A 24360-nucleotide genomic window follows, 5' to 3' on the forward strand; every position below is an offset into this window, starting at 1 on the left:
CTCTTAGGAGAGGCCTCAGGACCTTTTAACAATGGACCCGGCTTCGAAGGATTATGTACGTGGAATTGATGGATAAGACATGGGGCATGCACATTCTTGCCAGACACCCACGTACGTTCCTCTGGGCAGAATCCTTTCCAATGCACAAGGTATTCTATGGAACCCTGTACCCGGCATGAATCTAAAATCTTTTCTACTTCATATTCCAGCTCCCCCTGGACAATCAGCCGAGCAGGGGGAGTTGACGGAGAAACCGGAAGAGAGATTTATGAAATACATTGTGGATCTGGAATGATCTCGGCAATTTCAATCTCAAAGTAACAGGATTAATGATCTGTAGAATGGTGTACGGACCGATATACTTGGGTGCCAGTTTGCCGGACTGCATCCGTAACCTTAGGTTCTTGGTAGAGAGCCAGACCTTTTCCCCTACTACGTACTGATGGCCAGGTACGCCTCTTTTATTAGCATGTTTTTGGGGATAGCTCTTGGGCTTTAACCAGGTTCTGATGAGCTTGGGTCCAAACTGTGCACAGTTTAGAGAATATAGCTTCAGCTGAGGGGTTCACAGATTCGGTGGCATGAATAGATGAATACCTCGGGTTAAAACCATAATTGCAGAAAAACAGTGACAGTGCTGCTCATGATTGTTTAACCCAAATTCTGCTAGGAATATAAAGTCCCTCCATTTGTCTTGGGCATCAGCCACGAAACATCTCAGAAACTGTTCCAGAGATTGGTTGATCCTCTCCGTCTGTACTTTCATCTGCGGATGGAAGGCAGACGAGAAAGACAAGGAGACACCCAATCGACCACAGAATTCTAACCAAAACTTAGCCTCAAACTGAACACCTCGATCAGACGCAATATTTTCTGGAATACTATGCAGGCGCAAAATGTGGTAATGAACAGTGAGGCTAAGGTACGTGCATAAGTGAGTTTGCACAAAGGCATAAGATGTTTTCCCCTTTGGACAGGGGCAAGTCTGTGATGAAGTCCATTGAGATGTGTGTCCACGGTCTCGTAGGCACTGGGGGAGGATGTAATAAACCCTCAGGTGGCCTACAAGGGACCTTGGACCTAGCACAGGTCTCGCACATGTCAAAGGACTTGGCTTCTCGGGCCCAGGAAGACCACCAGTAATGGCGCAAGAGCAAGTATCTGGTTTCCGCCACCCCTGGGTGACCAGCTAACACAGAACTGTGAATCTTCTCAAAGACCCAGAGGCAAAGATTTGGGGGTACAAACAACACCGATTATGGAGTGTTCCAGGGCTCCAGGGACTGAGACTTAACAATCTCATTTACCAGGTCCGGCTGCAAGATGGCCACAAGCACACTGGGGGACAGGACAGTATCGGGCTGGACCTTGGGAGTGGTCTTGATGTCAAATCTGCAAGACAGTGCATCAGCCTTGACATTCCTGGAACCAGGCCGGTAGGTTATCTCAAAATTGAACCGAGTGAAAAACAAGGGCCATCTGGCCTGGCGTGGTGTGAGACGTTTGGCTTGCTCCAGATACATGAGGTTCTTATGATCGGTAAGAACCACAACCTTATGTTTTGCACTCTCTAGGAAGTGTCTCCATTGATTAAAAGCCATTTTTATAGCCAGTAACTCTCTGTTCCCTATGTCGTAGTTACATTCCGCCTTGGAGAACTTCCTAGAGAAGAATGCAACTGGTCAGAGATTGGTAAGAGATGCGGATCCTTGAGACAGAACCGCTCCTACCCCCACCTCAGATGCGTCCACGCTCAAAGTCCGGCTTTATCAGCAACGGAGCCTCTGAGAAACACCGCTTAAGTTTGTAAAATGCTATGATAGCGTCTGGGGTCCAATTTACCAGATCCGCCCCCTTTTTGGTTAAATGGGTAAAAGGGTTTGGCTATGAGCAAGCACGCCTTGATGAATTTCCAGTAGTAATTGGCAAAACCCAAGAACCTTTGCAAAGCCTTAAGGTTATTGGGTCGCTTCCAGTTTTCAATGGCTATGACCTTCAGAGGGTCCATACTGAATGAGTTCGAGGTTATCTCATACCCCAAGAATGAGACCTCCTGTATTGGGACTAGGGATGGTCTGAAACTGCCGAGGTTCGGGTTCGTATGAACCCGAACGCTCGGCATCAGATTCCCGCTGTCTGCCTGCTCCGTGCAGCAGGTGGATACAGCGGGAGGACCGCCTAGAAAACTGGGATACAGCCTATGGCTATGGCTGTATCCCAGTTTTCCAAGCGGTCCTCCCGCTGTATCCACCCTCTCCACGGAGCGGGCAGACAGCGGGAATCATTGCCGAGAGTTCGGGTTCGCGTTCGAACCCGAACCGAACTCTGTTCAGACCATCCCTAGTTGGCACTTTGACAGCTTGGTGCACAGATGATTTACTCTCAGAAGCTCCATGACAGTACGGACATGCAGAATGTGAGAAGACCAATCAGGGGAAAAAATTAGAATCTCCTCAAGATACACAATAAGAAAACGACCAAGGTATTCCCGGAAGATATCATTCACAAAGTGCTGGAAGACCGCTGCGGCATTGCCTAACCCAAAAGGCATGACCAGATACTCGAAATGGGCCTCTAGGGTATTGAAGGCGGTCCTCCATTCATCGATTTCCTTAATTCTAATCAGATTGTAGGCTCCCCGCAGGTCTATCTTAGGGAACCATTTAGCACCCACAATCTGGTAAAACAGGTCAGAGATAAGGGGTAGCGGGTGCTAGTTCTTAATCGTGATCTTGTTCAACTCATGATAGTCTATACAGGGCCGAAGCCCATGAAAAAGAATCCCAGCCCCCAAAGGAGAGGAGGAGGGGTGAATGTGGCCCTTATGTAAGCTCTCCTTTATATACTCACGTATGGCCTCCCTCTCTGGGCAAGATAGGTTGAATATGCTTCACTTGGGATATTTGGCACTTGTAATGAGATCAATTGAGCAATCATAGGGTCGATGGGGTGGCAACCCCTCAACTGAACACCCATCAAATACATCAGCATAGTCAGCCAAAAACTCTGGATTCCCCCCCCCCCCCCCCCCCCAGGGGAACATTCTGCAAGCGACACAGCAATACAATGAGGACCACACTTAGGCCCCACTGAACCAGTCCCCTGCTGGACCAATTGAACACGGGGTTATGTGCTTCCAGCCAGGGACACCCCAGGATCCCATCAGAAGATAAATTATTTATACGGAGAAAATCGAGGGTCTCCACATGAACAGACCCACCTTTACTTCAAGGCGGGGGGTTATATACCGTGCATCACCTTGAGTCTGCTCCAGTGACATTCACCGGACACCTGAGCTGCAGGGGACATACCTCTAAACCAGACCAAAATATGGGATTAATAAAATTGGCAGAGGACCCAGAATCGACCTGGGCGTACCCTGAAATGCATCTATCCCCCAACACCAGAGAAATAGGCAGTAATAGTTTGTTCTTTTGAGTGAAGGTTACCTGTGCGCCTGAGGGACCCCTCTGCTAGTCCTTCAGGCGCTGGAGTTTTCCGGTGGTGGTCCCGGTCTGGAGGGACATTGCCGTACTCTTTCCCACAGTACAGGCAAAGGTTGTTCTGAAGACGGTGTGCCTGTCTGGCCTTGACGTCTGTGGCATCTACTTGCATAGGTTCCTCCAGAGGGGGTAAAACAGGAGGGGAAGGTTTCTGCATCTGATCCACTATGTTGGTCATGGCATTCATGGTGTCTGTGAGCCCAAAAAAGTTGTCTTGCAATTCTGTCAGGACTGGGAGGTAGGGACAAGATGAGACAGTGGGCCCTAAGCCTGAGCCCACCCACTGTCCCTACCTACTTGCCTCAGTCAGCCCTAGGCAGCTGGGGAAAACCACAAAGACGGGCTCTACACTATATAAGTGTAACACAGAACAAGACAGACAGACAAACTTGTGGTATCCCACTAGGAGTGTTGCTACTATTCACACCCTTCGTAAAAGTCTGTACTTTTTGAGGTCTTATTGCAGCTACAGTATTACTAAAGATGACCACTAGATGTCGCTGTATTGTATAACTAACGTATGGAAGCTGCACAGCTGAAGTGTCTCAAAGGGTTATTGTATATGTGTGAACCAGTTTCTGTAGACCAGTAGGATCTCTCCTTTCTTCTGTCCTAAAGAAGTTAGTCCCTTGGGTGAGGGAGGAGTTTAGTTGAGCTTCAGTGGAGAAAGGACGCAGCTCAGATAGCTCTCCAAAGTGCTCCTACCTGGGCCCTGGTCCTCTGCCAGGTCCCCCCTAACAAGTCTAGTCTTAGTCAGTACCCTGCATGAGTAGGACGCAGGGACAGACCCTTCTTACAAACTTCTTTCTTGAAGCACCCACACGCCGTGTGATGTACTGCTAAACCTTTCAAGAGGACTAGCCAACAGATCACCTCAACCAACGCCGAGGACTAGGAGTAACTACAGTGCAGGACGGTATCCACAAAAGAGCCAAAGAACTAGGAACTGAGCAAAGTTACTAAAAGTCGATGAACTCCATCTCCAATTCTGACCACTCTGCTCATCCCAGGTAACAAGGTCTGGGGCCTGTGTCACACGTTAGTACGGTTCAGCCAAAGCTAGTGGGCATAAGGTGGTGTGAAGACTATAGGAAAGGTCAAAACACAGACACAGGTTGTTTCTTCTTCTCCTTCTTGCAGTGTCCCAGAACGCAAGGACTACTACTCCTATCGTGCTCATTTCTATCACTTAGTCCATGCTGGTTCTGGTAACTGTGCACACTGCAACTGCTGCTAGTTTTCCCCCTGATATTCCCTGGTTATGTGTATTCTCATGTATATCTTGGTATATATATATACTCCTGTGTATTGTTATTACCTTGTACAGTGGTATGCAAGGCTGTGGATCACGTGCCAGTGCCCTGTAACCATGGTTCCTCCAATGGCTGACTAGCTCTGGCCAGGAGCGACCATGTGACCTCCCACTTCCTGCTGACAGGAGAGTTCAGCCCCGGCTTCCAGGCAAGGAGGTTGTGTTGCTCTGTCCTCTCCCTCAGAAGGGGACAGAAGCGTCTCTGCAGCCTCTTCACCATAAGAAGAGTGACTGATTCTGCTGCTGCCTTCCAGTAACCGACTGCCTGCCTATACAAGTGTCCGGAGTCATCTTCTCTCTCATCTGGGTGTCGTGCGGATATCTCTCTCATCTCTACAAGTACCCACAGCAAGTATTACTCCCAAGTTCATCCACCCAGCAACACTAGTTTCTTCTCATACTACTACTCCCAACATCCGGCACGTATCTCCGCAGCCTATGCAGCATCACTCCTGCACTAACTGTCTAAGCCTGCTATATACCCGGTTGTGACCGGAGGAACTCGTTACTACAAGTTACTTCAACTTTAATAAAACCGCTGTTACTGTTACCTGGCATTGGTGTCTACTAACTGGTGCCCTGACTAATCGCATGCCCATCATCACCCGCAGATCCCACAGACCGGCCCTACAGCTGTGCCGCCCTCAGGCCTATACCGTGACAAGTATAACCCCTGCAGCTGCCCCGGTCATTGCCCGCTCATAACACCAGCACTGCGGAAGTGGCCCCCAGGGGCCAGGGCATCGCATTCTCATTCTACGAGTATTCTTCTATACACTCCAACCTCCCAGCAGAGCACGTTACTACTTGGGTTCACACTCTCACGGCACTCTCCTCTCTACTACATCCTACTCCGCACTTATCCCACAGATCTCCTGGTTCTATGTTCGTGTACTTATTGGACCTGTATCAAGTGTATCAAATATTTGTTGTCTCACCTGCTCACATTTACAAGAAGTAACCAAGTCAACATTATCCACGGAGTCTGTGATTATTCACCACCACCTGCCCAGAATATACACCGCAACCTCGGGACATCTCCCCTTTCTGTGTCCTACCACTATCCGGGAGGGTCATTACACCTCTCTGACCACCTGTGACTACACTGACCCAAGGGACCCTGCAGCAGGCCGACAGGACACCGACCACAGGGGAGAAGGGTACAACCGGCCTTACACTAGAACAGCAGGCGCGCCATCCCACCTGTGTGCCCACCAGGCACTGGCGTCACGTGACAAAACCCAAAGGTCCGGCTCTATCTCGGCCATCCACCACACTTCCATCTAGCAAGTGACCGGCCGTCCCATCGCTACAACATCATCTGGGGGTCACCACATGCACAACAAAGGAAAGTCAACAAGCCCAGTCAGAACCGAACGGACAACGCAGTACAAAACCAGGGATCAAACGGATAGTCAAAGGTCAGGCGGGAGGTCAGGTAACGAGTAGCAAGCAGAGGAATTAGGAACAGGGATGGCAGGTATAGACAGGGGGAGCTGGGACCAGGGGATGAAACCTAATAGCCAGCAGGGACTGACAGGCTGTTGGCACATTATATACAGGACCAGGAGCCCGCACCTGTATGTGGCAGGACGTCTGTCACTCAACCTGAGCGCAGAAGCCGCTCAGGTAAGTTCCTGACAATAGGACAAGAAAGAAGAGCACATGTAACTGGAACTTTTGGACAGGTGTCAAGGAAAAACACCTGTGGTGGGACACCACACTAGATAGATATGGGGCCTCCTGACAACACTTGTATATGCACCTCCCCCTCGCACTCACGGACCCTGCGTTCCCCCTCGCACTCACAGCCCCCCTTTCCCCCTCGCACTCACGGACCCCGCTTTCCCCCTCACACTCACGGCCCCCCCTTTCCCCCTCACACTCACGGCCCCCCCTTTCCCCCTCGTACTCACGGCCCCCCCTTTCCCCCTCACACTCACGGCCCCCCATTTCCCCCTCGCACTCACGGCCCCCCCTTTCTCTCTCACACTCACGGCTCCTGGGGTCCTCTGGGGATGAAGGTCACACATTCCTTCTTCTTTATGTGCTTCGATACCCACGAGTTCAGGACATCGACCTGAGAATACAAGTTATAGAGACAATGAGGATGAGGCTGTGATGGTGAACTATAGGTAGAAGGTGAGAACAAGGACGGCCATGACACCTGTGAGGAGGGACAGAGGAGCCCAGGTCTCCAGGGTTACACTTTATTTGGTCCATACTCTGCTTCGGCAGAGATCTGAGGGTGATGCTAGCCTGTAGGACTGTGGACCATCGGGGCTGGTGGCCAAGCTTGGACATCTATGGCCACACATATGGCTGAGCCTCCTGAGATAACCCCTTTAAGCTCCACAGAGTGGCGATCTCTCATGATCTGCAATGTTCTGCACTCATCTATAATGTGGTGAATGCTCTGCAGAGCTCAAATTCACCTTCTAGCTTGAAGTGATAAAATGGTGAGACAGATATGATATAGGTTGGCCAGGACCCCAAGAAGAGTAAGAGGGACAGGGACAGCTCTTAGATGGTTGGCATGGCCAGTCCTAAGAATAGGGAGGGACACCAGTCAGACGGTTGGCATGGCCAGTCCTGAGAAGAGAGAGGGACACCAGTCAGACGGTTGGCATGGACAGTCCTGAGAAGAGAGAGGGAAACCAGTCAGATGGTTGGCATGGCCAGTCCTGAGAAGAGAGAGGGACACCAGTCAGATGGTTGGCATGGCCAGTCCTGAGAAGAGAGAGGGACACCAGTCAGATGGTTGACATGGCCAGCCCTGAGAAGAGAGAGGGAAACCAGTCAGATGGTTGGCATGGCCAGTCCTGAGAAGAGAGAGGGACACCAGTCAGATGGTTGGCATGGCCAGTCCTGAGAAGAGAGAGGGACAGCTGTCAGATGGTTGGCATGGCCAGCCCTGAGAAGAGAGAGGGAAACCAGTCAGATGGTTGGCATGGCCAGTCCTGAGAAGAGAGAGGGACACCAGTCAGATGGTTGACATGGCCAGCCCTGAGAAGAGAGAGGGAAACCAGTCAGATGGTTGGCATGGCCAGTCCTGAGAAGAGAGAGGGACACCAGTCAGATGGTTGGCATGGCCAGTCCTGAGAAGAGAGAGGGACAGCTGTCAGATGGTTGGCATGGCCAGCCCTGAGAAGAGAGAGGGAAACCAGTCAGATGGTTGGCATGGCCAGTCCTGAGAAGAGAGAGGGACACCAGTCAGATGGTTGACATGGCCAGCCCTGAGAAGAGAGAGGGAAACCAGTCAGATGGTTGGCATGGCCAGTCCTGAGAAGAGAGAGGGACACCAGTCAGATGGTTGGCATGGCCAGTCCTGAGAAGAGAGAGGGACACCAGTCAGATGGTTGACATGGCCAGCCCTGAGAAGAGAGAGGGAAACCAGTCAGATGGTTGGCATGGCCAGTCCTGAGAAGAGAGAGGGACACCAGTCAGATGGTTGGCATGGCCAGTCCTGAGAAGAGAGAGGGACAGCTGTCAGATGGTTGACATGGCCAGCCCTGAGAAGAGAGAGGGAAACCAGTCAGATGGTTGGCATGGCCAGTCCTGAGAAGAGAGAGGGACACCAGTCAGATGGTTGGCATGGCCAGTCCTGAGAAGAGAGAGGGACACCAGTCAGATGGTTGGCATGGCCAGCCCTGAGAAGAGAGAGGGAAACCAGTCAGATGGTTGGCATGGCCAGTCCTAAGAATAGAGAGGGACACCAGTCAGATGGTTGGCATGGCCAGTCCTGAGAAGAGAGAGGGACACCAGTCAGATGGTTGGCATGGCCAGTCCTGAGAAGAGAGAGGGACAGCTGTCAGATGGTTGGCATGGCCAGTCCTGAGAAGAGAGAGGGACACCAGTCAGATGGTTGGCATGGCCAGTCCTGAGAAGAGAGAGGGACACCAGTCAGATGGTTGGCATGGCCAGTCCTGAGAAGAGAGAGGGACACCAGTCAGATGGTTGGCATGGCCAGTCCTGAGAAGAGAGAGGGACAGCTGTCAGATGGTTGGCATGGCCAGTCCTGAGAAGAGAGAGGGAAACCAGTCAGATGGTTGGCATGGCCAGTCCTAAGAAGAGAGAGGGACAGCTGTCAGATGGTTGGCATGGCCAGTCCTGAGAAGAGAGAGGGACACCAGTCAGATGGTTGGCATGGCCAGTCCTGAGAAGAGAGAGGGACACCAGTCAGATGGTTGGCATGGCCAGTCCTGAGAAGAGAGAGGGACACCAGTCAGATGGTTGGCATGGCCAGTCCTGAGAAGAGAGAGGGACACCAGTCAGATGGTTGGCATGGCCAGTCCTGAGAAGAGAGAGGGACAGCTGTCAGATGGTTGACATGGCCAGTCCTGAGAAGAGAGAGGGACAGCTGTCAGATGGTTGGCATGGCCAGTCCTAAGAATAGAGAGGGACACCAGTCAGATGGTTGGCTTGGCCAGTCCTGAGAAGAGAGAGGGACAGCTGTCAGATGGTTGGCATGGCCAGTCCTGAGAGAATAGAGGGACAGCTGCTGGATGGTTAGCATGGCTAGTCCTGAGAGGTGGGAGGGGCCTCACTGTCAGATGGTTGGCATGGCCAGTCCTTAGAGGTTGGAGGGGCCTCACTGTCAGATGGTTGGCATGGCCAGTCCTAAGAGGTGGGAGGGGCCTCACTGTCCTGGCTCCTCCCTCAATGATTTGATTCTACACAAATTACAGCAGTAAGGGTGGTGGCTTCTATCACCTTGGACTCATCCAGGAATTGTGTTGCTGCCTTCTTCTTCTTCTTAGCGTCTGCTGTGCCAGGACGATAGGCAGTCTGTGGTCTCCTCTGGTGCAGCTCAGACCCATCCACATGGTCGGGAGCTTTGGTTTTTGTCTTTGCGTTCCCCATATTGTCAAAGCTTCATGGGACAAGGACCTACACAAACTAGAACACATAGTGGTAATACAGTGGATGGCGCAGAACGCACAGAGCACTTATTAAGCTACAACGTGTGAAATAACAGCAAGACACTGAACCTAATGTGCAACCTGAGACACTTATCCCAATGTGTGACCCAAGAAAGAGACACTGATCCCAATGTGTGACCCAAGAAAGAGACACTGAGCCCAATGTGTGACCCAAGAAAGAGACACTGAGTCCAATGTGTGACCCAAGAAAGACACTGATCCCAATGTGTGACCCAAGAGACACTGATCCCAATGTGTGACCCAAGAAAGACACTGAGCCCAATGTGTGACCCAAGAAAGAGACACTGATCCCAATGTGTGACCCAAGAAAGACACTGAGCCCAATGTGTGACCCAAGAAAGAGACACTGATCCCAATGTGTGACCCAAGAAAGAGACACTGAGCCCAATGTGTGACCCAAGAAAGAGACACTGAGCCCAATGTGTGACCCAAGAAAGAGACACTGAGCCCAATGTGTGACCCAAGAAAGAGACACTGATCCCAATGTGTGACCCAATAAAGAGACACTGATCCCAATGTGTGACCCAAGAAAGAGACACTGATCCCAATGTGTGACCCAAGAAAGAGACACTGAGCCCAATGTGTGACCCAAGAAAGACACTTATCCCAATGTGTGACCAAAGAAAGAGACACTGAGCCCAATGTGTGACCCAAGAAAGAGACACTGAGCCCAATGTGTGACCCAAGAAAGAGACACTGAGCCCAATGTGTGACCCAAGAAAGAGACACTGATCCCAATGTGTGACCCAAGAAAGAGACACTGAGCCCAATGTGTGACCCAAGAAAGAGACACTGATCCCAATGTGTGACCCAAGAAAGAGACACTGAGCCCAATGTGTGACCCAAGAAAGAGACACTGATCCCAATGTGTGACCCAAGAAAGAGACACTGATCCCAATGTGTGACCCAAGAAAGAGACACTGATCCCAATGTGTGACCCAAGAAAGAGACACTGAGCCCAATGTGTGACCCAAGAAAGAGACACTGAGCCCAATGTGTGACCCAAGAAAGAGACACTGAGCCCAATGTATGACCAAAGAAAGAGACACTGATCCCAATGTGTGACCCAAGAAAGAGACACTGAGTCCAATGTGTGACCCAAGAAAGAGACACTGAGCCCAATGTGTGACCCAAGAAAGAGACACTGAGCCCAATGTATGACCAAAGAAAGAGACACTGAACCTAATGTGCAACCTGAGACACTTATCTCAATTTGTGACCCAAGAAAGAGACACTGAGCCCAATGTGTGACCCAAGAAAGACACTGATCCCAATGTGTGACCCAAGAAAGAGACACTGATCCCAATGTGTGACCCAAGAAAGACACTTATCCCAATGAGTGACCCAAGAAAGACACTGAGCCCAATGTGTGACCCAAGAAAGAGACACTGATCCCAATGTTTGACCAAAGAAAGAGACACTGAACCTAATGTGCAACCTGAGACACTTATCTCAATTTGTGACCCAAGAAAGAGACACTGAGCCCAATGTGTGACCCAAGAAAGACACTGATCCCAATGTGTGACCCAAGAAAGACACTTATCCCAATGAGTGACCCAAGAAAGACACTGATCCCAATGTGTGACCCAAGAAAGACACTGAACCTAATATGCAAGCTGAGAAACGGCCAAAGCGCCTCTAGTGTGTGTATTTTCTTACTACATGTAATTTTACAGATTCAACTCCAATAAAAAACAAGTCTTTTATAGATTTTGTGCTGGACTTTCTCCTTTTTCTTTTCCATGTGACCCGAGACACTGAACCCAACGTGTGACCCGAGACACTGAACCCAACGTGTGACCCGAGACACTGAACCCAACGCGTGACCCGAGACACTGAACCCGACGTGTGACCCGAGACACTGAACCCGACGTGTGACCCGAGACACTGAACCCGACGCGTGACCCGAGACACTGCACCCAACGCGTGACCCGAGACACTGAACCCGACGCGTGACCCGAGACACTGAACCCGACGCGTGACCCGAGACACTGAACCCGACGCGTGACCCGAGACACTGAACCCGACGCGTGACCCGAGACACTGAACCCGACGCGTGACCCGAGACACTGCACCCGACGCGTGACCCGAGACACTGCACCCGACGCGTGACCCGAGACACTGCACCCGACGCGTGACCCGAGAGACTGCACCCGACGCGTGACCCGAGAGACTGCACCCGACGCGTGACCCGAGAGTCTGCACCCGACGCGTGACCCGAGAAACTGCACCCGACGCGTGACCCGAGAGTCTGCACCCGACGCGTGACCCGAGAGACTGCACCCGACGCGTGACCCGAGAGACTGCACCCGACGCGTGACCCGAGAGACTGCACCCGACGCGTGACCCGAGAGACTGCACCCGACGCGTGACCCGAGAGACTGCACCCGACGCGTGACCCGAGAGACTGCACCCGAAGCGTGACCCGAGAGACTGCACCCGACGCGTGACCCGAGAGACTGCACCCGACGCGTGACCCGAGACACTGAACCCGACGCGTGACCCGAGACACTGAACCCGACGCGTGACCCGAGAGACTGCACCCGACGCGTGACCCGAGAGACTGCACCCGACGCGTGACCCGAGAGACTGCACCCGACGCGTGACCCGAGAGACTGCACCCGACGCGTGACCCGAGACACTGAACCCGACGCGTGACCCGAGAGACTGCACCCGACGCGTGACCCGAGACACTGAACCCAACGCGTGACCCGAGACACTGAACCCGACGCGTGACCCGAGAGACTGCACCCGACGCGTTACCCGAGACACTGAACCCGACGCGTGACCCGCTAGCCAGAAACCTACTCCACACTGATGAGGGGCAAAAACCCCGAAACAGCTGTCTGTGGGTGGATACCTTGCTGAGGTGGTTTCCTTGACTGGAGAACGCTTTGGCTTGGTTGTTCCTTCCCGGAGGGAAGGTCTGGCTAGTTCACTGATGTCGAGACATGTGATGGTGTCTCTGCAGTGTTCTTTTGCATATTTGATTTCCCAGGGGGCAATGTTCTAGAATACACTGACGCTGAGACACGTGATGGTGTCTCTGCGGTGTTTTGGTTGATCTCCCTGAGGTCAACCAGCGTTCTTTTGCATGCACCCGACGCGTGACCCGAGAGACTGCACCCGACGCGTGACCCGAGAGACTGCACCCGACGCGTGACCCGAGAGACTGCGTGACCCGAGAGACTGCACCCGAAGCGTGACCCGAGAGACTGCACCCGACGCGTGACCCGAGAGACTGCACCCGACGCGTGACCCGAGACACTCAACCCGACGCGTGACCCAAGACACTGAACCCGACGCGTGACCCGAGACACTCAACCCGACGCGTGACCCGAGAGACTGCACCCGACGCGTGACCCGAGAGACTGCACCCGACGCGTGACCCGAGACACTGAACTCGACGCGTGACCCGAGACACTGCACCCGACGCGTGACCCGAGACACTGAACCCGACGCGTGACCCGAGAGACTGCACCCGACGCGTGACCCGAGACACTGAACCCAACGCGTGACCCGAGACACTGAACCCAACGTGTGACCCGAGACACTGAACCCAACGAGTGACCCGAGACACTGCACCCAACACGGGACCAGGGGATGAAAAAAAATCAGTGCAGCTTACATGTATACAGTGCAAAGTGTATCTAAGCCTATCCTATGTGATTGGTATGCTGAGCTGATGTATCGAATCCAGTCAGATGTGATACTGTATACTGAGCTGATGTATCGAATCCAGTCAGATGTGATACCGTATACTGAGCTGCTGTATCTAATCAGGTGTGATACTGTATACTGAGCTGCTGTATCTAATCAGGTGTGATACTGTATACTGAGCTGCTGTATCTACATCAGGTGTGATACTGTATACTGAGCTGCTGTATCTAATCCAATCAGGTGTGATACTGTATACTGAGCTGCTGTATCTAATCAGGTGAGATACTGTATACTGAGCTGCTGTATCTAATCCAATCAGGTGTGATACTGTATACTGAGCTGCTGTATCTAATCTAATCAGGTGTGATACTGTATACTGAGCTGCTGTATCTAATCCAATCAGGTGTGATACTGTATACTGAGCTGCTGTATCTAATCAGGTGAGATACTGTATACTGAGCTGCTGTATCTAATCCAATCAGATGTGATACTGTATACTGAGCTGCTGTATCTAATCAGGTGAGATACTGTATACTGAGCTGCTGTATCTAATCAGGTGTGATACTGTATACTGAGCTGCTGTATCTAATCAGGTGAGATACTGTATACTGAGCTGCTGTATCTAATCTAATCAGGTGTGATACTGTATACTGAGCTGCTGTATCTACATCAGGTGTGATACTGTATACTCAGCTGCTGTATCTAATCTAATCAGGTGTGATACTGTATACTGAGCTGCTGTATCTACATCAGGTGTGATACTGTATACTGAGCTGCTGTATCTAATCAGGTGTGATACTGTATACTCAGCTGCTGTATCTAATCTAATCAGGTGTGATACTGTATACTGAGCTGCTGTATCTAATCAGGTGTGATACTGTATACTCAGCTGCTGTATCTAATCTAATCAGGTGTGATACTGTATACTGAGCTGCTGTATCTACATCAGGTGTGATACTGTATACTGAGCTGCTGTATCTAATCAGGTGTGATACTGTATACTGAGCTGCTGTATCTAATCAGGTGTGATACTGTATACTCAGCTGCTGTATCTACATCAGATGTGATACTGTATACTGAGCTGCTGTATCTAATCAGGTGTGATACTGTATACTGAGCTGCTGTATCTAATCAGGTGTGATACTGTATACTGAGCTGCTGTATCTACATCAGGTGTGATACTGTATACTCAGCTGCTGTATCTAATCTAATCAGGTGTGATACTGTATACTGAGCTGCTGTATCTACATCAGGTGAGATACTGTATACTGAGCTGCTGTATCTAATCCAATCAGGTGTGATACTGTATACTGAGCTGCTGTATCTAATCAGGTGTGATACTGTATACTGAGCTGCTGTATCTAATCTAATCAGGTGTGATACTGTATACTGAGCTGCTGTATCTAATCAGGTGTGATACTGTATACTGAGCTGCTGTATCTACATCAGGTGTGATACTGTATACTGAGCTGATGTATCTACATCAGGTGTGATACTGTATACTGAGCTGCTGTATCTAATCCAATCAGGTGTGATACTGTATACTGAGCTGCTGTATCTAATCAGGTGAGATACTGTATACTGAGCTGCTGTATCTAATCTAATCAGGTGAGATACTGTATACTGAGCTGCTGTATCTACATCAGGTGTGATACTGTATACTGAGCTGCTGTATCTACATCAGGTGTGATACTGTATACTGAGCTGCTGTATCTAATCTAATCTAATCAGGTGTGATACTGTATACTGAGCTGCTGTATCTACATCAGGTGTGATACTGTATACTGAGCTGCTGTATCTAATCTAATCTAATCAGGTGTGATACTGTATACAGAGCTGCTGTATCTAATCAGGTGTGATACTGTATACTGAGCTGCTGTATCTAATCAGGTGTGATACTGTATACTGAGCTGCTGTATCTACATCAGGTGAGATACTGTATACTGAGCTGCTGTATCTAATCTAATCAGGTGTGATACTGTATACAGAGCTGCTGTATCTAATCAGGTGTGATACTGTATACTGAGCTGCTGTATCTAATAAGGTGTGATACTGTATACTGAGCTGCTGTATCTAATCAGGTGTGATACTGTATACTCAGCTGCTGTATCTAATCTAATCAGGTGTGATACTGTATACTGAGCTACTGTATCTAATCAGGTGTGATACTGTATACTGAGCTGCTGTATCTAATCAGGTGTGATACTGTATACTGAGCTGCTGTATCTACATCAGGTGAGATACTGTATACTGAGCTGCTGTATCTAATCAGGTGTGATACTGTATACTGAGCTGCTGTATCTAATCAGGTGTGATACTGTATACTGAGCTGCTGTATCTAATCAGGTGTGATACTGTATACTGAGCTGCTGTATCTACATCAGGTGAGATACTGTATACTGAGCTGCTGTATCTACATCAGGTGTGATACTGTATACTGAGCTGCTGTATCTAATCTAATAAGGTGTGATACTGTATACTGAGCTGCTGTATCTAATCAGGTGTGATACTGTATACTGAGCTGCTGTATCTAATCAGGTGTGATGCTGTATACTGAGCTGCTGTATCTAATCTAATCAGGTGTGATACTGTATACTGAGCTGCTGTATCTAATCAGGTGAGATACTGTATACTGAGCTGCTGTATCTAAATCAGGTGAGATACTGTATACTGAGCTGCTGTATCTAATCTAATCAGGTGTGATACTGTATACTGAGCTGCTGTATCTAATCCAATCAGGTGAGATACTGTATACTGAGCTGCTGTATCTAATCAGGTGAGATACTGTATACTGAGCTGCTGTATCTAATCAGGTGTGATACTGTATACTGAGCTGCTGTATCTAATCTAATCAGGTGTGATACTGTATACTGAGCTGCTGTATCTAATCCAATCAGGTGTCATACTGTATACTGAGCTGCTGTATCTAATCTAATCAGGTGAGATACTGTATACTGAGCTGCTGTATCTAATCAGGTGTGATACTGTATACTGAGCTGCTGTATCTAATCTAATCAGGTGTGATACTGTATACTGAGCTTCTGTATCTAATCTAATCAGGTGTGATACTGTATACTGAGCTGCTGTATCTAATCCAATCAGGTGTGATACTGTGTACTGAGCTGCTGTATCTAATCAGGTGTGATACTGTATACTGAGCTGCTGTATCTAATCAGGTGTGATACTGTATACTGAGCTGCTGTATCTAATCAGGTGTGATACTGTATACTGAGCTGCTGTATCTAATCAGGTGTGATACTGTATACTGAGCTGCTGTATCTAATCCAATCAGGTGTGATACTGTATACTGAGCTGCTGTATCTAATCAGGTGTGATACTGTATACTGAGCTGCTGTATCTAATCTAATCAGGTGAGATACTGTATACTGAGCTGCTGTATCTAATCAGGTGTGATACTGTATACTGAGCTGCTGTATCTAATCAGGTGTGATACTGTATACTGAGCTGCTGTATCTAATCAGGTGTGATACTGTATACTGAGCTGCTGTATCTAATCAGGTGTGATACTGTATACTGAGCTGCTGTATCTAATCTAATCAGGTGAGATACTGTATACTGAGCTGCTGTATCTAATCAGGTGTGATACTGTATACTGAGCTGCTGTATCTAATCAGGTGTGATACTGTATACTGAGCTGCTGTATCTAATCAGGTGTGATACTGTACACTGAGCTGCTGTATCTAATCTAATCAGGTGAGATACTGTATACTGAGCTGCTGTATCTAATCAGGTGTGATACTGTATACTGAGCCGCTGTATCTAATCTAATCAGGTGTGATACTGTATACTGAGCTGCTGTATCTAATCAGGTGTGATACTGTATACTGAGCCGCTGTATCTAATCTAATCAGGTGTGATACTGTATACTGAGCCGCTGTATCTAATCCAATCAGGTGTGATACTGTATACTGAGCTGCTGTATCTAATCAGGTGAGATACTGTATACTGAGCTGCTGTATCTAATCAGGTGTGATACTGTATACTGAGCTGCTGTATCTACATCAGGTGAGATACTGTATACTGAGCTGCTGTATCTAATCCAATCAGGTGTGATACTATATACTGAGCTGCTGTATCTAATCAGGTGTGATACTGTATACTGAGCTGCTGTATCTAATCAGGTGTGATACTGTATACTGAGCTGCTGTATCTAATCAGGTGTGATACTGTATACTGAGCTGCTGTATCTAATCAGGTGTGATACTGTATACTCAGCTGCTGTATCTACATCAGGTGTGATACTGTATACTGAGCTGCTGTATCTACATCAGGTGTGATACTGTATACTGAGCTGCTGTATCTAATCAGGTGAGATACTGTATACTGAGCTGCTGTATCTAATCAGGTGTGATACTGTATACTGAGCTGCTGTATCTACATCAGGTGAGATACTGTATACTGAGCTGCTGTATCTAATCTAATCAGGTGTGATACTGTATACTGAGCCGCTGTATCTAATCTAATCAGGTGTGATACTGTATACTGAGCTGCTGTATCTAATCAGGTGTGATACTGTATACTGAGCTGCTGTATCTAATCTAATCAGGTGTGATACTGTATACTGAGCTTCTGTATCTAATCTAATCAGGTGAGATACTGTATACTGAGCTGCTGTATCTAATCAGGTGTGATACTGTATACTGAGCTGCTGTATCTAATCAGGTGAGATACTGTATACTGAGCTGCTGTATCTAATCAGGTGTGATACTGTATACTGAGCTGCTGTATCTACATCAGGTGTGATACTGTATACTGAGCTGCTGTATCTAATCAGGTGTGATACTGTATACTGAGCTGCTGTATCTAATCAGGTGTGATACTGTATACTGAGCTGCTGTATCTAATCAGGTGTGATACTGTATACTGAGCTGCTGTATCTAAATCAGGTGTGATACTGTATACTGAGCTGCTGTATCTACATCAGGTGAGATACTGTATACTGAGCTGCTGTATCTAATCCATCAGGTGTGATACTGTATACTGAGCTGCTGTATCTAATCCTAATAGGTGGATACTGTATACTGAGCTGCTGTATTAATCAGGTGTGATACTGGTATACTGAGCTGCTGATATCTATCAGGTGTGATACTGTATACTGAGCTGATGGTATCTAATCTAGTCAGGTGTGATACTGTATACTGAGCTGCTGTATCTAATCAGGGTGTGATACTGTATACTGAGGCTGCCTGTATCTAATCTAATCAGGTGCGATACTGTATACTGAGCTGCTGTATCTAATCAGGTGTGATACTGTATACTGAGCTGCTGTATCTAATCAGGTGTGATACTGTATACTGAGCTGCTGTATCTAATCAGGTGTGATACTGTATACTGAGCTGCTGTATCTAATCAGGTGTGATACTGTATACTGAGCTGCTGTATCTACATCAGGTGTGATACTGTATACTCAGCTGCTGTATCTAATCTAATCAGGTGTGATACTGTATACTGAGCTACTGTATCTAATCAGGTGTGATACTGTATACTGAGCTGCTGTATCTAATCAGGTGTGATACTGTATACTGAGCTGCTGTATCTACATCAGGTGAGATACTGTATACTGAGCTGCTGTATCTAATCAGGTGTGATACTGTATACTGAGCTGCTGTATCTAATCAGGTGTGATACTGTATACTGAGCTGCTGTATCTAATCAGGTGTGATACTGTATACTGAGCTGCTGTATCTACATCAGGTGAGATACTGTATACTGAGCTGCTGTATCTACATCAGGTGTGATACTGTATACTGAGCTGCTGTATCTAATCCAATCAGGTGAGATACTGTATACTGAGCTGCTGTATCTAATCAGGTGAGATACTGTATACTGAGCTGCTGTATCTAATCAGGTGTGATGCTGTATACTGAGCTGCTGTATCTAATCTAATCAGGTGTGATACTGTATACTGAGCTGCTGTATCTAATCAGGTGAGATACTGTATACTGAGCTGCTGTATCTAAATCAGGTGAGATACTGTATACTGAGCTGCTGTATCTAATCTAATCAGGTGTGATACTGTATACTGAGCTGCTGTATCTAATCCAATCAGGTGAGATACTGTATACTGAGCTGCTGTATCTAATCAGGTGAGATACTGTATACTGAGCTGCTGTATCTAATCAGGTGTGATACTGTATACTGAGCTGCTGTATCTACATCAGGTGTGATACTGTATACTGAGCTGCTGTATCTAATCAGGTGTGATACTGTATACTGAGCTGCTGTATCTAATCAGGTGTGATACTGTATACTGAGCTGCTGTATCTAATCTAATCAGGTGTGATACTGTATACTGAGCTGCTGTATCTAATCTAATCAGGTGTGATACTGTATACTGAGCTGCTGTATCTAATCAGGTGTGATACTGTATACTGAGCTGCTGTATCTAATCAGGTAGATACTGTATACTGAGCTGATGTATCTAATCTAATCAGGTGAGATACTGTATACTGAGCTGCTGTATCTAATCAGGTGATGATACTGTATACTGAGCTGCTGTATCTAATCAGGTGTGATACTGTATACTGAGCTGCGTATCTAATCAGGTGTAGATACTGTATACTGAGCTGCTGTATCTAATCAGGTGTGATACTGTATACTGAGCTGCTGTATCTAATCAATCAGGTGTGATACTGTATACTGAGCTGCTGTATCTAATCAGGTGTGATACTGTATACTGAGCTGCTGTATCTAATCCAATCAGGTGTGATACTGTATACTGAGCTGCTGTATCTAATCAGGTGTGATACTGTATACTGAGCTGCTGTATCTAATCTAATCAGGTGTGATACTGTATACTGAGCTGCTGTATCTACATCAGGTGAGATACTGTATACTGAGCTGCTGTATCTAATCAGGTGTGATACTGTATACTGAGCTGCTGTATCTAATCCAATCAGGTGTGATACTGTATACTGAGCTGCTGTATCTAATCAGGTGTGATACTGTATACTGAGCTGCTGTATCTAATCAGGTGAGATACTGTATACTGAGCTGCTGTATCTAATCAGGTGTGATACTGTATACTGAGCTGCTGTATCTAATCCAATCAGGTGTGATACTGTATACTGAGCTGCTGTATCTAATCAGGTGTGATACTGTATACTGAGCTGCTGTATCTAATCTAATCAGGTGTGATACTGTATACTGAGCTGCTGTATCTACATCAGGTGAGATACTGTATACTGAGCTGCTGTATCTACATCAGGTGAGATACTGTATACTGAGCTGCTGTATCTAATCTAATCAGGTGAGATACTGTATACTGAGCTGCTGTATCTAATCAGGTGTGATACTGTATACTGAGCTGCTGTATCTAATCAGGTGTGATACTGTATACTGAGCTGCTGTATCAATCAGGTGTGATACTGTCTACGGAGCTGCTGTATCTAATCAGGTTGATACGTATACGAGCTGCTGTATCTAATCAGGTGATGATACTGTATACTGAGCTGCTGTATCTAATCAGGTGGATCCTGTATACTGAGCTGCTGTATCTACATCAGGTGTGATACTGTATACTGAGCTGCTGTATCTACATCAGGTGTGATACTGTATACTGAGCTGCTGTATCTAATCATGGGTGATACTGTATATGAAGCTGCTGTATCTACATCAGGTGTGATACTGTATACTGAGCTGCTGTATCTAATAATAGGTGTGATACTGTATACTGAGCTGCGTATATCTAATCAGGTGTGATACTGTATAATGAGCTGCGTATCTAATAAGGTGATGATACTGTATACTGAGCTGCTGTATCTACATCAGGTGTGATACTGTATACTGAGCTGCTGTATCTAATCCAATCAGTGTGATACTGTATACTGAGCTGCTGTATCTAATCAGGTGTGATACTGTATACTGAGCTGCTGTATCTACATCGGTGGATACTGTATACTGAGCTGCGTGTTATCCAATCAGGTGTGATACTGTATACTGAGCTGCTGTATCTAATCAGGTGTGATACTGTATACTGAGCTGCTGTATCTAATCAGGTGTGATACTGTATACTGAGCTGCTGTATCTACATCAGGTGTGATACTGTATACTGAGCTGCTGTATCTAATCAGGTGTGATACTGTATACTGAGCTGCTGTATCTAATCTAATCAGGTGAGATACTGTATACTGAGCTGCTGTATCTAATCAGGTGTGATACTGTATACTGAGCTGCTGTATCTACATCAGGTGTGATACTGTATACTGAGCTGCTGTATCTAATCAGGTGAGATACTGTATACTGAGCTGCTGTATCTAATCAGGTGTGATACTGTATACTGAGCTGCTGTATCTAATCAGGTGTGATACTGTATACTGAGCTGCTGTATCTACATCAGGTGAGATACTGTATACTGAGCTGCTGTATCTAATCTAATCAGGTGTGATACTGTATACTGAGCTGCTGTATCTAATCCAATCAGGTGTGATACTGTATACTGAGCTGCTGTATCTAATCCAATCAGGTGTGATACTGTATACTGAGCTACTGTATCTAATCAGGTGTGATACTGTATACTGAGCTGCTGTATCTAATCAGGTGTGATACTGTATACTGAGCTGCTGTATCTAATCTAATCAGGTGAGATACTGTATACTGAGCTGCTGTATCTAATCAGGTGTGATACTGTATACTGAGCTGCTGTATCTAATCAGGTGTGATACTGTATACTGAGCTGCTGTATCTAATCTAATCAGGTGAGATACTGTATACTGAGCTGCTGTATCTAATCAGGTGTGATACTGTATACTGAGCTGCTGTATCTAATCAGGTGTGATACTGTATACTGAGCTGCTGTATCTAATCAGGCTAGATACTGTATACTGAGCTGCTGTATCTAATCTAATCAGGTGTGATACTGTATACTGAGCTGCTGTATCTAATCAGGTGTGATACTGTATACTGAGCTGCTGTATCTAATCCAATCAGGTGTGATACTGTATACTGAGCTGCTGTATCTACATCAGGTGAGATACTGTATACTGAGCTGCTGTATCTAATCAGGTGAGATACTGTATACTCAGCTGCTGTATCTAATCCAATCAGGTGAGATACTGTATACTGAGCTGCTGTATCTAATCAGGTGAGATACTGTATACTCAGCTGCTGTATCTAATCCAATCAGGTGTGATACTGTATACTGAGCTGCTGTATCTAATTAGGTGTGATACTGTATACTGAGCTGCTGTATCTAATCAGGTGTGATACTGTATACTGAGCTGCTGTATCTAATCTAATCAGGTGTGATACTGTATACTGAGCTACTGTATCTAATCTAATCAGGTGTGATACTGTATACTGAGCTGCTGTATCTAATCAGGTGTGATACTGTATACTGAGCTGCTGTATCTACATCAGGTGTGATACTGTATACTGAGCTGCTGTATCTACATCAGGTGTGATACTGTATACTGAGCTGCTGTATCTACATCAGGTGAGATACTGTATACTGAGCTGCTGTATCTAATCAGGTGAGATACTGTATACTGAGCTGCTGTATCTAATCCAATCAGGTGTGATACTGTATACTGAGCTGCTGTATCTAATCAGGTGTGATACTGTATACTGAGCTGCTGTATCTAATCAGGTGAGATACTGTATACTGAGCTGCTGTATCTAATCAGGTGAGATACTGTATACTGAGCTGCTGTATCTGCATCAGGTGTGATACTGTATACTGAGCTGCTGTATCTAATCAGGTGAGATAATGTATACTCAGCTGCTGTATCTAATCCAATCAGGTGTGATACTGTATACTGAGCTGCTGTATCTACATCAGGTGTGATACTGTATACTGAGCTGCTGTATCTAATCAGGTGTGATACTGTATACTGAGCTGCTGTATCTAATCAGGTGTGATACTGTATACTGAGCTGCTGTATCTAATCAGGTGAGATACTGTATACTGAGCTGCTGTATCTAATCAGGTGTGATACTGTATACTGAGCTGCTGTATCTACATCAGGTGAGATACTGTATACTGAGCCGCTGTATCTACATCAGGTGTGATACTGTATACTGAGCTGCTGTATCTAATCAGGTGTGATACTGTATACTGAGCTGCTGTATCTACATCAGGTGTGATACTGTATACTGAGCTGCTGTATCTAATCTAATCAGGTGTGATACTGTATACTGAGCTGCTGTATCTAATCTAATCAGGTGTGATACTGTATACTGAGCTGCTGTATCTAATCAGGTGTGATACTGTATACTGAGCTGCTGTATCTAATCTAATCTAATCAGGTGTGATACTGTATACTGAGCTGCTGTATCTAATCTAATCAGGTGTGATACTGTATACTGAGCTGCTGTATCTAATCAGGTGAGATACTGTATACTGAGCTGCTGTATCTAATCAGGTGTGATACTGTATACTGAGCTGCTGTATCTAATCAGGTGTGATACTGTATACTGAGCTGCTGTATCTAATCAGGTGTGATACTGTATACTGAGCTGCTGTATCTAATCAGGTGTGATACTGTATACTGAGCTGCTGTATCTACATCAGGTGTGATACTGTATACTGAGCTGCTGTATCTAATCAGGTGTGATACTGTATACTGAGCTGCTGTATCTAATCCAATCAGGTGTGATACTGTATACTGAGCTACTGTATCTAATCAGGTGTGATACTGTATACTGAGCTGCTGTATCTAATCAGGTGTGATACTGTATACTGAGCTGCTGTATCTAATCAGGTGTGATACTGTATACTGAGCTGCTGTATCTAATCAGGTGAGATACTGTATACTGAGCTGCTGTATCTAATCAGGTGAGATACTGTATACTGAGCTGCTGTATCTAATCAGGTGTGATACTGTATAGTGAGCTGCTGTATCTAATCAGGTGTGATACTGTATACTGAGCTGCTGTATCTAATCAGGTGAGATACTGTATACTCAGCTGCTGTATCTAATCC

The 24360-nt window shown here is 46.9% G+C and overlaps 1 protein-coding gene across 1 annotated transcript in view; it reads right to left on the reverse strand.

Moving 5' to 3' along the window:
• Positions 1–24360, reverse strand: part of LOC138793342 (transient receptor potential cation channel subfamily M member 2-like) — a 236701-nt gene that overhangs the window by 186656 nt on the left and 25685 nt on the right. The window contains exons 2-3 of the mRNA XM_069971872.1: positions 9529–9714; positions 6813–6895 (exon numbers count right to left, since the gene is read on the reverse strand). Coding sequence (XP_069827973.1) covers positions 6813–6895; positions 9529–9678 — 233 coding nt within the window. The 5' untranslated portion in view covers positions 9679–9714. The remainder of the gene's footprint in view (positions 1–6812; positions 6896–9528; positions 9715–24360) is intronic.

Source organism: Dendropsophus ebraccatus, chromosome 5, assembly GCF_027789765.1.
Source record: "Dendropsophus ebraccatus isolate aDenEbr1 chromosome 5, aDenEbr1.pat, whole genome shotgun sequence".
Taxonomy (NCBI): Eukaryota; Metazoa; Chordata; class Amphibia; order Anura; family Hylidae; genus Dendropsophus; species Dendropsophus ebraccatus.